The sequence below is a fragment of the Mirounga angustirostris genome, unplaced genomic scaffold (genome assembly GCF_029215605.1).
Source record: "Mirounga angustirostris isolate CCGP_5_RB_7025 unplaced genomic scaffold, mMirAng1.0.hap1 SCAF_14, whole genome shotgun sequence".
Lineage (NCBI taxonomy): Eukaryota > Metazoa > Chordata > Mammalia > Carnivora > Phocidae > Mirounga > Mirounga angustirostris.
Window position 1 is genome coordinate 46412242 of NW_026991722.1, and position 15138 is coordinate 46427379.

At 36.8% G+C, this 15138-nt stretch overlaps 1 protein-coding gene across 5 annotated transcripts in view; it reads left to right on the top strand.

Moving 5' to 3' along the window:
- The window catches only part of OSBPL1A (oxysterol binding protein like 1A), a 223953-nt gene that overhangs the window by 35462 nt on the left and 173353 nt on the right, over positions 1-15138 (top strand). For 4 of the 5 annotated variants that reach the window (XM_045886910.3, XM_045886911.3, XM_064577797.1 and 1 more), the window contains 2 exons: positions 9070-9181; positions 14561-14646. In XM_045886910.3, the coding sequence (XP_045742866.2) occupies positions 9070-9181; positions 14561-14646 (198 nt within the window). Of the gene's footprint in view, positions 1-9069; positions 9182-14198; positions 14287-14560; positions 14647-15138 lie in introns of those variants that run through there. The other variant, XM_045886913.3, reaches the window with a different exon arrangement.

Below are 15138 nucleotides of genomic sequence, written 5' to 3' on the forward strand. Positions count from 1 at the left end.
TGTAGTTACTTGAGTAAATTGTCATTAGTACCTTTGGGAATAGTCTAGGAAATTCATTGCTGTGTACATTTGGTTTGGTGTTGCAAAATCTCCTTCCAGAATCTGGTCTCTCCTTTAATAGTTTTCAGTCCAAAATTGACTCAGTTCCAGAAACTGGACCAGGTGTCATGACTTCTTCAGCGACTGTCTTCAGCTTCTGACCATTCATCTGACTTTTTTGATGGTATGAATTGTTTTTACTTGGATAGTTCCTAGCAGCATAGACAAAGCAGTGGCCCACTATAGATGTCAAAAAGCCAGAAATGCCACTGCAGAGAGTAGAAGGTTTTAAATAAGCAGCTTGCTAGATTGGACATAGTACATAAGATCATACTGGATGATTTTGTGCCTAGAAGGCCTTAGAGGATACGTCATTTACCAAAGCGGGAAGAAATGCCTGGTAGAAAAGGCACCCACGATCATCGAGAACCTTATTGAAGATTATCCTCTGAAGTCTAGGGCTGCCATTAGGAAATGACATTGGGTTCACCGATGGCAGTAGGATATGCAGTGTGTCATAGGACCTTGAAACATTAGAGGCCTGGAGGTGGCACCTAAACAGAAGCCAGGTGGATGCAATTATAGTACTGAGCAGTGAGTTCAGATGGGCAAGGTCAGGAGGACTGGCCTGCAGAGTTATGCAAATGGGTAACAACATGGCATTCTTGAGGGCAAATTACATGGGTGTATGGTAGCAGATACTACTTTTGTCTTTTTTTTTTTTGCTTTTTTACTTGTTTTTGCTGTATTGAGAAGCTACCACATCATACAAATTCTTCTGTAGCTTAATACACATTTGTTAGGCTGACATCATCCCACAGCCACTGGGTGCTTAGTTCTGTTTCTTCTTTTTTCTGTCCCATTCCTCTCCCTCTCTCCACTTTTTCCTCTTGGGTCAATAGAGATTAGCCAAATGCTGTCTTCAGGTTTACTGATCTTTCCTAACCAGTGTCCTGATGTCTACTGATACCATCAAAGGCATTCCTTATTTCTGTTACTGTGACTTTTATTTCTAGCATTTTCCTTTATGTATGTAGTCCACCTTTTCCACTAGACCTTTTAATGTAATAATCATAGTTATTTTAAGTTCTCTATCTGATCATTGCAACATCTTGGTCATTTCTGTGTCATTCTGTTGATCACTTTGTCTCTCTTGACAGTGTCTCTTGACACTTTTCTGTTTTTTTGTGTGGTAACTTTTTATGGAATGTTAAACTGTGTGTAAGCTAGTAGAGACAGAGGTAAATAGTGCTGGGCCTAGAAATGGGCATACCTCTTAATGTGGGAGGTTGAATCAGTCTAGTCTAGGGTAGATCTGAGCTTGGGTTTTGTTGTTGCCATGGTTACCTTCAATGCACCACTGGCTTCAAATTTCTGTTTCCAAATTCAGTAATGCCTCTACATAAGTTGCAGGCTGATTTTTCTGGAGGGGTTTTTTTTTTTTTTTTTTTGATGTTCCTGCTTCACCCTAAGCTTTTGGTCTTCCTAGTGTGCCTTAGCGTTTCTCTCCATGCTGTTGCTTCTCCCCTATTAATGGACTACTCTTGCTTGTTCTCAGTACTTGCTAGTCTTGGAGTGAGAGGAGGAGACAGAGTGAGTTGCATTGTCCTGGTCCAGCCTTCATCTTAGGCCTTGTGTCCTTGCTTAAAGGACAGGGGCTTCTTAGATGGTTCTTCATCAGTGATCCTGCTCCTCCAGTTAACAGTAGACCTTTCATGGCATGGATCCTTGATTGCTTCCTGTCCCTCTCCTTGGTTGAAAGGATTTTCACTGTGCTTTGAGGATAAAAGATTTGCTGCCTTCTCACAGCAGTGTTATTCTTTAAGGAATAACATAAGGCAGAAAGTCTTGCTTGGGGTTTTATGCCTTTTCTGCAGCAGCAGCAGCTCCCTCCTTTGGGCCTGCACCACTGAGGGTAAGGCTTTCTCTGGTCACCTGCCTGAACCTCAATCTGCCCCCCCCCTTTTTTTTAAAGCACCAGGAGGAGTCTGCAGGTGGGTATGAACCTTATACCTGTGGTTCACAGAGGTTCTGTGTTCTCATGCTAGTGTTTCATCCTGTAGCACTTCATTAAAAATCTCAGCTGAATTTATCTGCGTGTTTGGCAATCCCTGTCTTACTGCCATACCTACCATGGGTGAGCCAGTTCTTATTCTGGAGCAGTTTCCTTAGATTTTACTGTAGGCATGTCTCAAAGATACTGGGGGTTTGTTTCCAGGCAACTTCAGTAAAGCAAATATAACAAGTAAGTCACATGAACTTTTTGGTATCCTAATGCTTATAAAATTTACATTTACACTGTAGTCCATTAAGTGTGCAATAGCATTATGTCTAACAAAACAATCTTTATACTTAAAAATACCATATTGCTAAAAAATGCTAACCATCATCTGAGCTTTTAGTGAGTCATAATCTTTTTGTTGGTGGGGTTCTGACCTCCATGTTGATGGTGATTGCTGAAGGTTGGGATGGCTGTGGCATTTTCTTAAAATAGAACAAAATGAATTTTCCCACATGGATGAACTCTTCCTTTCATGAACCATTTCTCTGTAGCATGTGATGCTGTTTGGTAACATTTTACCCACAGTAGAATTTCTTTCAAAATTAGAGTCAATCCTCTCAAACCCTGCCCTCATTAACTAAGTTTAATATTCTAGACCTTTTGTTATTTCAACAATCTTTACAGCATCTTCCCCAGGAGTAGATTCCATCTCAAGAAACCACTCTCTTTGCTCATCGAAGAAACTCTTCACCTGTGAAAATTCTGTCACGAGCTTGAAGCAATTCAGTCACATCTTCAGACTCCACTTCTAATGCTGGTTCTCTTGCTGATTCCACCACATCTGCAGGGACTTCCTCCACTGAAGTCTGGAACCCCTCAAAGTCAGCCATGAAGGCTGGAATCACCTTCTTCCAAACTCATATTACTGTTGCTAGTATTTTGGCTTCTTCTTTTGAATCGCAAATGTTCTTAATGGCATCTAGAATGGTGAGCCCTTTTCAGAACGTTTTCAGTTTACTCTGCTCAGATCAATGAAAGGAATCACTGTGGCAGCTATGGCCTTATGAAATGTATTTTTTAAGTCTTAAGACCTGAAAGTTGAAATTACTCCTTGATCCATGGACTGAATAGGTGTTGTGTTATCAGGCATGAAAACAACCTCAATTTCATTGTACATTCTCCTCAAAGCTCTTGGGTAACCAGGTGCATTGTCAATGAGCAATAATATTTTGAAAGGAATCTTTTTTTCTGAGCAGTGGGTCTCAAATACTTAAGCTCAGTGGGCTTAAAATATTTAGTCAACCATTTGTAAACAGACATAGTGTCATCTAGGCTTTGTTGTTCTATTTCTAGAGCACAGGCAGAGCAGATTTAGCATAATTCTTAAGGGCCCTAGGATTTTCAGAATGGTAAATGAACATTGGCTTCACTTAAAGTCACCAGCTGCAGTAGCCCCTAACAAGAGAGGCAGCCTGTCCTTTGAAGCTTTGAAGCCAGGCATTGACTTCTTTCTAGCTGTGAAAGTCTAGATGGCATCTTCTTCCAAAATAAGGCTATTTCATCTAGATTAGAAATCAGTTGTTTAGTGCAACCACCCTCATTAATGATCTTAGAGCTTCTGGATCACTGGCTGCAGCTTTTCCATCAGCACTTGCTGCTTCATCTTGCACTTTGATGTCATGGAGGCGGCTTCTTTCCTTAAACCATCCTCTGCTAGCATCAGAGTTTTCTCCTGCAGCTTCCTCACCTCTCTCAACCTTCACAGAATTGGAGAGAGTCTGGATTAGGCTTTGGCTTAAGGGAATTAAGGCTTTGGTTTGGTCTTCTATCCAAACCACTCAAACTTTCTCCATCTCAGCAATAAGGCTGTTTCACTTTCTTATCACTCTGTATTCATTGGAGTAACGATTTCCTTCAAGAACTTTTCTTTGTTCTCACAACTTGGCTGTTTGGCCCGAGAGCCTGGCTTTCAGCCTGCCTCAGCTGTGGACATGCCTTCCTCACTAAATTTAATCATTTCTGACTTTGGATTTAAAGCGAGAGATGTGTGACTCTTTCTTTCACTTGAATGAACATTTAGAGGTCATCGTAGAGTTACTAATTGGCCTAAATTCAATATTGTGTCTCAGGAACTAGGGAGGCCCCAGGAGACAAAGATGGGGAACGGCTGGTCACTGGAGCAGTCAGAGCACACCCAACATTTATTGATAAGTTTGCTTTCTTCTGTGGGCATGGTTCATGGTGCCCCAAACCTGATCAAATATAATAATAATGAAAAGGTTTGAAATAAAGCGAGAATTAGCAAAATATAATACAGAAACAAAGTAAGCTAGTGCTGTTGGAAAAATGGTTCTGATGGACTTGTTGGATGCAGGATTGCCATGAACCTTCAATTTGTGTTAAACAAAAAAACAAAAACAAAAAAAAAGATCCGCGAAGTCCAATAAAACATGATATGCCTGTGGTTGGTTGCTATGCCATCTCAGTTCTCTGGGTTCAGACAAAGTAATCGTTTTGTAGGTTATCTGTTTTTTCCTCTTTTTTTAAATTTAGAAGGGGATATGATGCATTTTCTAGCTTTCTAAATCCCACGTGGAATTTGCAAGTCCCAGTTAATTTATGAAACAGGCTTTTCTTGTGGCAATTTCAGAGACTGTGTGATACCTAAGTGTTCAGTTACGTTGATCATGTGTCCGTGCCTTACATGTAGCGGTTAATGTTTAGCACATCTTAGCAATCTTTAAGGGGCAACTGGGTGGCTCAGTTGGTTGAGCATCCGACTCTTGGTTTTGGCTCAGGTCATGATCTCATGGGTGGTGGGATTGAACCCCACTCAGCGTGGCTCAGCATGGAGTCTGCTTGAAATTCTGTATCCCTCTATCCTCCCACTTGTGCTCACGTGCTCTTGCTCTCTCAAATCTTTTTTAAAGGAAAAAAAAAATCTTTAAGACTTTGTGAATTGCTTCTTTAAAAAAAAATCTGCACATGGCTGTGCATGTGCATTTCTATTCAGTTTTATCTTTTTGGAATTCCAGGTGACCAGTTAAAAGACCTTCATGACTGATTCTCTAATTCTTTTATCTTTTTTTCACCTATATTCCCTCTTAGGTATCTCAACCTGACCCCCCATTCTTTGAAAGATATCTTCAAATCCATCTTCCAATCTTTCTATTGAATATTTAATTTGCTGTTAATTTTTAAGGTCCTTTATTTTTCTGAATGTCCCTTTTTGAAGCCTTCATTTCTCATTTACAAGGAAATATCTCCTTTTTCTGAGGATATTATAGTTCTTTTTAAGGTTTCTTCGTTTTTGTCTCAAGTTTTTTTTTCCTTCTGTCTTGATCTTTGTCCTTTGTGCTGATCAGATCTCAAATCTCCAGTTTTAATTGGCTATCAATTCATGTTTAAGAGTGACATTTCTCAAAACTTGTAGAGGTTCAGTAAGCATGAATAGGACTTGCTGAATTGTAGGCTTCATTGTACAGTGAACTTTGTTGAATTTGTAGTGTGTTTTTGTACCTTTTTAGTGATGTTTTCATATAAGTGTATATAGCACATATTGACCTCTGTGCCTCAGATTTCCCATCTTTAAAAAGAGGTGTTATAATAGTACCTAGGATTTTTGTGAAAATTTAAATGAGTTAATAAAGTAAAACTTTTAGAACAGTGGTACATAGTAAATGTTAATTATCTGGTATTATTATGTCTTTCATTTGTTTAGAAATAATTGTTTTTTAAAACATAAATCTAGCCTTATATTTGCTCTAAGTTTATTATGATGTTAGGAAATCATCATTTTTCAGAGGAACTTCTGTTGATATTTTTCAGTAAAAATTTGGATTTTGGGGGCACCTGGGTGGTTCATTCGGGTAAGGTGTCTGCCTTCGGCTCAGGTCATGATCCCAGGGCCTTTGGATCGAGCCGCGCGTTGGGTTCCCTGCTCAGCAGGGACATAAACGAAAAGATGTGTACTTTAGATGGGCAAATTGTATAGCATATGAAATCTCAAAGTTGCTTAAAAAATGATTAGGGTTGGGGCGCCTGGGCGGCTCAGTCATCATTAAGCGTCTGCCTTCGGCTCAGGTCATGATTCCAGAGTCCTGGGATCAAGCCCCATATCGGGCTCCCTGCTCAGCAGGAAGCCTGCTTCTCCCTCTCCCCCTGCTTGTGTTCCCTCTCTCACTGTGTCTCTCTCTGTCAAATAAATACAATCTTTAAAAAGATTAGGGTTATTCAAGTCTGGTACCACATAGCACATTTAAGTTAAGGAATGTTATTTCTCAACCTATTTAATACCTCATCTAACAGATGAAACACTTGGAAAATGTCCATATCCAGATTATGTCTTTAGGCCCTCACCACAGTTTTGATTACTGTAGCTTTGAGGTAAGTTTTGAAATCAGGCTGTGTGAGATCTCCAACTTATTTTTTTTCCTCCTAATACTGTTTGGCTCTTCAGGGTCCCTTGAGATGGTGAGAGTCCATATGAATTATAGGATGGGATTTCTATTTCTGGAAAAAATATCATGGGGATTTAATAGGTACTGCAGTAAATCTATAGACTGTTTTGGGTGGTGTTCACATCTTAATATTCAGTCTTAAGTCTTACTGTCTGTGAGCACTAGATGTTTTCCCACTTCTACCATTTTTAATTTCCTTCAGCCGTGTTTTATAGTTTTAGTGTACAAGTCTTTTGCCTCCATAGTTGAGTTTACTGCTAAGCATTTTATTTCTTTTGATGCCATTGTAAATGGAATTGTTTTTCTTAGTTTTTTCTGATTGTTCATTTTATCTTTGCCTAATTTTAAATTGGGCTGTCTCTTTGAGTTATAAAAGTTCTTTTTCTGGATGCAGGTCCCTTATCTGATACATGATTTGTAAATATTTTCTATCATTCTCTGTGTTGTTTTACTTTACTAGTATGAAAACATTTCTCCCAAAAGTGCTACCCTCAAGATGATAGCAAATGCTAAGGTTTTATTAGAATTCTAAGAATTTATTAGAATTTATTAAAATATTAACCATTTTTCTATTCTTAAATGTGGTAATATATTTTATAGAATAACATTCAGCTGTGAAAAGTATATAGACTATTACATAGATACTATATAATACGGTGGAAAATACATGATATATTAGGTAAAAGGTATAACAAAAGCAACTGTCATATGAATAAAATTATGTTTAAAGAAAGCCTCAGGGGTGCCTGGATGGTTCATTCTTAGTTAAGTGTCCAACTCTTGGTTTAGGCTTGTGGTAATCTCATGGGTTGTGAGATTGAGCCCTGCGACGGGCTCCACACTGAGCAGAGTGTCTGCTTGAAGATTCTCTCCCTCTGCCCCTCCCCCCATTTGTGCTTTCTCTCTAAAATGAATACATATTAAAAAGTCTCAAACTTAGGGCGTCTGGGTGGCTCAGATGGTTAAGCGCCTGCCTTCGGCTCAGGTCATGATCCCAGAGTCCTGGGATCGAGTCTCCCACATCGGGCTCCCGGCTCAGCGGGGAGCCTGCTTCTCCCTCTGACCCTCTCCCCTCTCATGCTGTTTCTCTCTCACTCCCTCTCTAAAAAATAAATAAATAAAATCTTAAAAAAAAAAAAAAAGCCTCAAACTTATGCATAGGAAAGTAATTAGAAAGAAATACACCAAAATGTTTATAGTGGTCATATAATGACTAGGACACTGAGTATTTTGTTTTCTACTTTATGTATTTTTTAGATTGTATTTAGGCATTTCTTAGTACAAAAAAAATTTTTGGAAAGAACATAGGAAATTTTTTGACCCAAAGGAAATAATGTAACTCATGGGAAAATGTAACATGTAATGACACAGGATATCACTTCCTATGTATCTGTGCACAATCAACATGACAGAATAGCACTATGTTTCATTCATCTTGCCCTCGTGTAGAACGAAAGCAGACGTGTTACCACCGTCCCGTCCCTGAGTGCTATACATTCCAGTAAACTTAAACATCAAATCTCTAATAATCTCCTGCAAATCTGCATTCTTCTGCATTTCTCCTGCCCTGTTAAGTTGTATAAATGAACTGCATGCCAGTGATACTGGACTTACATACATTACCAATTAGCTTGAAATTTATAAAAGCATTTAACTGCTTAGAGTAAATATGAATGATACAGTTTCTTTGTTGAATATTTACTTGAAATTGTTTGCTTCATTATAAACCATTCTTTTGGTGGTATATCCTATCAGTCTATATCACATCAGAAGATGTTCTATATCTTAAATCAGATTTTGAAAAAAAATAATTTCCCCAACAGACCTAGATTTTTTTAAACAGGCATTGTAGGAATAACATTAAATGTATTATCAGCTGTAATTTTAATAATGGCTTTATTAACTTATACATTTAGTTTAACTACATGAACCAATTTGGTAAAACAGATGATTTACTTAAAAAATCAATTATAGAAGTTGTTTCTATTAACTGTGGATTGGCAGTTGTTTAGGCAATCATCAGTTATTACAGTTAGTTGAATTGTAGTACAGTCGACCCTTGAACGACACGGGTGAGGGGCGCTGAGCCCCACACAGTTGAAAATTTACATGTAACTTTGGCTCCCCCAAAACTTAACTACTAATAGCCTACTGTTGACTGGAAGCCTTACCAATAACATAAACAGTTAATCAACACGTATTTTGTATGTTACATGTATTATATACTCTATCCTTACAATAAAGGAAGCTAGAGAAAAGACCGTGTTACTAAGAAAATCATAAGAGAAAATACACTTATAGTACTGTGTTGTATTTATTTAGAAAATCTGCGTATAAGTGGACCTACAGTGTTCAAACCTGTGTTGTACAAGTGTGGGCTGTATTGAGTTTACTGTAGTTCCTTACTATATTCACCTACTGTACACATAACTGATGTGCTTAAATCACAGATTCCTATGGTACTTGTTTCTGTTATAGAAGCTTGATAGTAATTAGTAATTTGGAAAAGGGCTATAATACAATAAAGTCTTAGTTTAATAGCTAAAAACAGTTTCTCTGCTTTTTTAGGAGTTGGTAATGCTTCTTTTAGAATATAATGCAGATGCTACTGTTGTTAATGGGAGTGGACAGACAGCAAAAGAAGTCACTTATGACAAAGAAATCAGAAACATGCTTGAAGGTAAATATGGATCTTAACATAAATATCATTTACTTTAATGATAGGCAAGGTCCAGAATATAAATAGAAATAGCTTCTGGGATGCCAAAATAGACTACATTGAACTTATACTCTAAAGATAATATGATCTTGGAGTCCTTGATTACACACAAAATTATTTTGAATTTCCTCACAGCTTTAAAACTTAAACAGATTTTTAAAACTTGTCATAATGTTGTATGATCAAATCTTCAACAAAATTAGAAGTAAAAAAATGAGAGACATGAGAAGAAATATGGCTAGTGGGCTGCAGAAGCATCATGATGAAGTGCAGGACAGAGAAGCCGTGAGAGGTACAGCTATTTGGAGCTATTTGATGTTGGGGAAGACGGTTCCGGCCAGTTCCATTATCCTGATGACTGCATTGAAGTACAGTGGCCCACAGTAATTTCTTGATGGATCAGCATCATTGCTAGGAACTTCAGATATTAAATTGTGTTAAATAAGATATGAATCTGCAGTAACTCAGAGCAGTTTCTCTAAGATAGAATAAAACATATTTTGATGCTTACATTGGGAAACTCTCATATGTTAGACTATCCTCTGAATGGCCATGGCTTTGCTGTAATTAATTTTGGTAGTATTTTTATGCTAGAGAAGATTTCTTACTTTCTACTTTATAATAAAAAGCACGTTATCTTGTGTTTCTTTACTTTGCAATTCAGAGAAAGGCAAGATAATTTTGTATCTAAAGGGTATTTATTTCTTAATTATTATTTTTTTTTGATGTAGTGTTCCGTGATTCATTGTTTATGTATAACACCCAGAGCTCCATTCAGTACGTGCCCTCTTTAATACCCCTCAATTTAATTATTATTTTTAACTATGTAAAAACCAGTATCTTTTTACAACTTTCCAGTTGTCCTTGAAAACTAAAATATTCTCTTTTCCCATTAAAATGATGTTTGCTTGTTAGATAGCCTTAAGTTACTGTCTTAACTCACTCTTGGCTTTAAAATAAAACCCTTTCATTTAAAATGAATAAGCATATCAACATAAAACATCTTCTGTAAGGCTCTATATTATGTGATGTTTTTGGGAGATTGCACATATTAGATGTGATCCTGCCCTTTAATATATTGTGATCTAAGTGGGAGGATGAGGTCCTGTTCTTGACCATGTCCTGTCATTTTATTTTATTATTTTAAGTAATCTCTGTGCTCAACATGGGGCTCAAACTCATGACCCTGAGAAGAATTGTATGCTCTGCTGACTGAGCCAGTGGGGTGCCCTTGTCCTGTTGTTTTAATTGTAACAAGATGAGAACCTGAAACTGAGGTTTTCCGGACAGAATGGAATGTTAGTTTAGCCTGACAAGTTGATATTTAGTGGGGGCTGATCATAAAGACATGTTCTACTGACTCCCCAAAACCAAATCCACTAAGGACAAGGGTTTAGTTGACTTACAGACATTATGATTTGTCAGCTAATAAGGTGCTAGCCTGGGAAATGGAAGTAGAAACTTAATTGATTCTGCTCTGATGAGATCACCTTGGCCAGATATAATTTGTGCATATCACCTTAAATGGGTCAGACTTCGGGGAATGCATCTAACAGCCAGCCCTCCAAGACTATAGGTAGAACAGAAACAACATGGTAGGGTAATGCACTAGAGACAGGAACTTTCACAACAAAATCACACTCAAGTATCTAAAGAACTGTTACATTGTAATCTTATCTATGGCAGACCAGACCTAGGTTGACCCCAGATGACGGAGTGCTTAGGAGTTAATTTTTGGGTCCTGTGTATTGTAGTAATGTCTTGGGTTGCATTTCAAGGAGCAGTGAGTTCATGTGATTGGAGTTACTTGGACAGGGGTAGATGACTACTTGTCACGCACTAGAGAGGAATACCTTCTTCTATATACCATTTGTCTTTGAATTTATTTTGAGAAATTTCTAACCTACAGGAGAGTTTCAAGAATAGTACAACAAGCACTTATAAATCCTTTGCTTAGGACTCACCAATCATTAAAATTTCGCCCTATCTGGCTTATCCTTTTATATATTATTTAATGTTGTTTATTTACTTTTAATTTTTTGTAGAACTATTTGGGAGTAATTTATAGACAGTAATACCTTAACTCTAAGTATTTCAGTATGTATCCTTTAAGAACAAGGATATCTTCTTACATAATCATAGTGATCAATTTCAGAAAATTTAACGTTATTATAATAGAGTTTATATTCAGATTTTTGTCAATTGCCCAAATAATGTCCTTTGTAGAAATTTTCCCCCAATCCAGAATCTCTCATTGTGTTGTCACATTACTTTAGTCTCCTTTATCTGGAATAATTCCTTAGCCTTTGCCCTTATGATCTTGACCTTTCTGAAGAGGAAGGCAATTGTAGAATTATTTATAGAATGTCTGGGTTTTTTTTTTTTTTCTTTTCATATAATGAGATTCAGGATATGCATTTTTGCCAGGAATGGTGAGGTGGTATCCTTTACCAGTGCATCACATTAGGATACATGATGTCATTTTGTTCTATTACTGGTAATGTTATCTCTCATAACTCAGATTGAAACTAATATAACAGTGTATGTCAACTATACTTCAAAAAAAAATTTGGAAAAAATATATTAATTCATTAAATCCTCATAACTATGCTATGAAGTAGGTGTTACTATTATCCTGATCGTACAGATGAAGAAACTGAGGCACTAAGCAGTTAAGGAATTAAACCAAGGTCACACAGCTGGAAATAGAGGAGCTGGGATTTCAACTTGTGCAGGCTAGTTCCAGAGACCATGCTCTTATTACTACTCTAACCTACTTCTTAAACCACACTTGGCAGGGAAAGAGAACAACAGGCAATCTGATTTCAGAGACTGGAATATGAAATAAGGTCTCTTTTTGCTAGATTTTAATTCTGTTCTGGCTTATAAAAAAGAAGCAATTTCATAGAAAGGCTCAGTAATCTCACTTCAAACATGTGCACAAAATCCTGGTGCCAAGGCTGCACTAACATTGTCCACGGTAAAGGTACTTCCTCCCTTTGTAAGTAATAATCTGTGGTAAAAAAAATGTAAATTTCCAGTTTACCAATAATCTTTTATTTTTATTTTTTTAACCAAATCTCTTAATCATTGATTTTTAACCTTAATAATTCTTGCCTTGAACCATTTATTACTATGGAGATTGCAAAATGGTGATTTTCTTTTGTCAATGAAGTACATTTGCCAGGTTCTTGCCTGCATTTCAAATATATTACTATTTCACTTACCCTCTGCATGTATATAAGTGTGTTGTTAGGATGGAGTTAGACTTCATGATCTCTGCATCCTTATTAACTCTGGATACAGATTCAAAAGAAAAATAGTTTATTGTCATATGAAAATTTATAGGACAAATAATTTTTTGAATGGAATATTTCCTTTAAAAACACTTATTGAGGTGTAAAATAGATGTATAAAAGTATACATCATTAATGTACAGCTCACTGTTTTCACAAACAGAACACATCAATGTAAACATGAAGGAACAGAATGTTACCCGCACTCTAGAAGCCTCACTTCCCCAACTGGAATTTTTCCTTTTCATTGGCTGGATCAATAATCTTTCAGTGTCCTTAATGAGCACAGGACAAGAACATATGCACGGTTTTCAACTCCAAATCCCCATTTTCCTTCAGTTGTGCACCCAGGCAATGTAGAAAGAAACACTAGGGTACCCTTCACCTCCTTTCCCTAAAGTCTAGAACCAACATGATTAAGCATTTATTTGATTATTCACCAAATATTTATTGGCCAAATATGCATTGAGCCAGACACGGTCATAAATGCCTAGGATACACAGAAGGGTAAGAACAGTATCTGACTGCAAGAATGACTGAGGGGATAAATGACAGCTCTGAGTAGTACATGTAATAGTAGAGGCATGTACAACAGGGATCAGGATGTGACTGTTCTCCGAGCTCACAGTCCAGTAGCCAGAGGACCAGTAAGAGGAAACATTGAAGAGCGTGAATCCCAGCAAAAGCTGGAGCCATTGAGAGCCTATGCAGAGGCTTGGGTGCCTTCCTCTGAGATGGGGAGGGAGTCTGGGTGTGGAAATAAAAACGTGAGAATAGAAGATAATGGTACCTTAGGAATGTTAGTCATTTCTTTAAACTAGTTCCAGCTATTGCCATATTCAAGATAGTGTTTCCCCAGTCCCTTGGCTCCCCAACCTTTTTTGTTCATGACTTGACTTCGGCCAGGAAAACCTGAGAAACCTTTTGTAGTTACTCCCTTGCAGCCTTGGCACCAGGATTTTGTGCACGTTTGAAGTGAGATTACTGAGCCTTTCTATGAAATTGCTTCTTTTTTATAAGCCAGAACAGAATTAAAATCTAGCAAAAGAGACCTTAGTACATATTCCAGTCTTTGAAATCAGATTGCCTGTTGTTCTCTTTCCCTGCCAAGTGTGGTTTAAGAAGTAGGTTAGAGTAGTAATAAGAGCATGGTCTCTGGAACCAGCCTGCACAAGTTGAAATCCCAGCTCCTCTATTTCCAGCTGTGTGACCTTGGTTTAATTCCTTAACTGCTTAGTGCCTCAGTTTCTTCATCTGTACGATCAGGATAATAGTAATACCTACTTCATAGCATAGTTATGAGGATTTAATGAATTAATATATTTTTTCCAAATTTTTTTTTGAAGTATAGTTGACATACATTGTTATATTAGTTTCAGGTGTACAACATAGTGATTTGACAATTTTATATGTTACACATTGCTCACCATGATAAGTATAGTAATCTGTCACCATATAAGGTTATTACAATAATGACTCTATATGCTATATTTTTCATCTCTGTGACTTATAACTGGAAGCTATTTTTAAAGTGCTTTGAATAGCACTTGGCGTATAGTAAGTGCTATAAAATATGTTAAAATAAATCTTACGTGAAAGTATATAAGTATATATAAATCTACTTATTTATATGGTTTGTACATCTTCCTACCAGTGCTATTTCTTATTGTTACTTTTCACAGATTCTAAGGTTCTGGAAGGTATGAATGCTACTCCCCAATATATCTACCTTTCCAAGGCAGATATGTAATAGTATTTCAGCATGCAAAAGTAAGTCCTAATTATTTGTGATGGGTATTGTAGTAAGATACTTAAAGGCCTCTGAATTGAAAACATAAATTCATTTGAACCTGAAAGAAGTTTGAACTCTGTTATCTGAAATGTAAGGCAATGAGAATAACAATAAAGTCTTTAACTGCATTTGAATTATAATACAAAACATTGTGACTTTTTTACCCCAGATCGCTTTATTCATACATCTTTGTAATGATTTTGCTATAGGAATCTAACTAGAAGTAGAGTAACATGTACTTTCCTTTCACAGCTGTAGAAAGGACTCAACAAAGAAAGCTTGAAGAAGAACTCTTGGCAGCAGCGAGAGAAGGCAGAACAGCAGAACTCATAGCTCTGGTAAAACAGCAACAACAACGTGTGTTCTTTACCTTTCAGGAAAATTTTAACTTAATGTTAACTTGATAATTTAGTCAAATTGTGGGACCAAAATACTGGAGAGTATAATAATAGTACAAGCATTCTTAAGTATCTAAAAACACTTGGCATAATTATAGTTTAAGCAGGATACATTGTAATGATTATATTTTTCTCTGAATTTATTTACATCCCCACCCCCTACTGAAAACCTGATGGATTAAGAAACTGAGTTTTCAAGGCAAATACTTAATGTAAGGATAATTTTTTCCAGAGTAAGCCAATTTAAAATTGAAACAATATATAGGATCCAATAAAGGAACAAGTTTCTCTAATTTTGATAAGCAATTTCTGAAAGGTGTGCTACACTTTTAGAAAGTAACATATAAAGAAGGGACAATACTTGGGAATATTTATATCATGTTAGAACAGACTGAAAACTTTACCCATTTTTTTTTTCCTTTTGGAGACCTA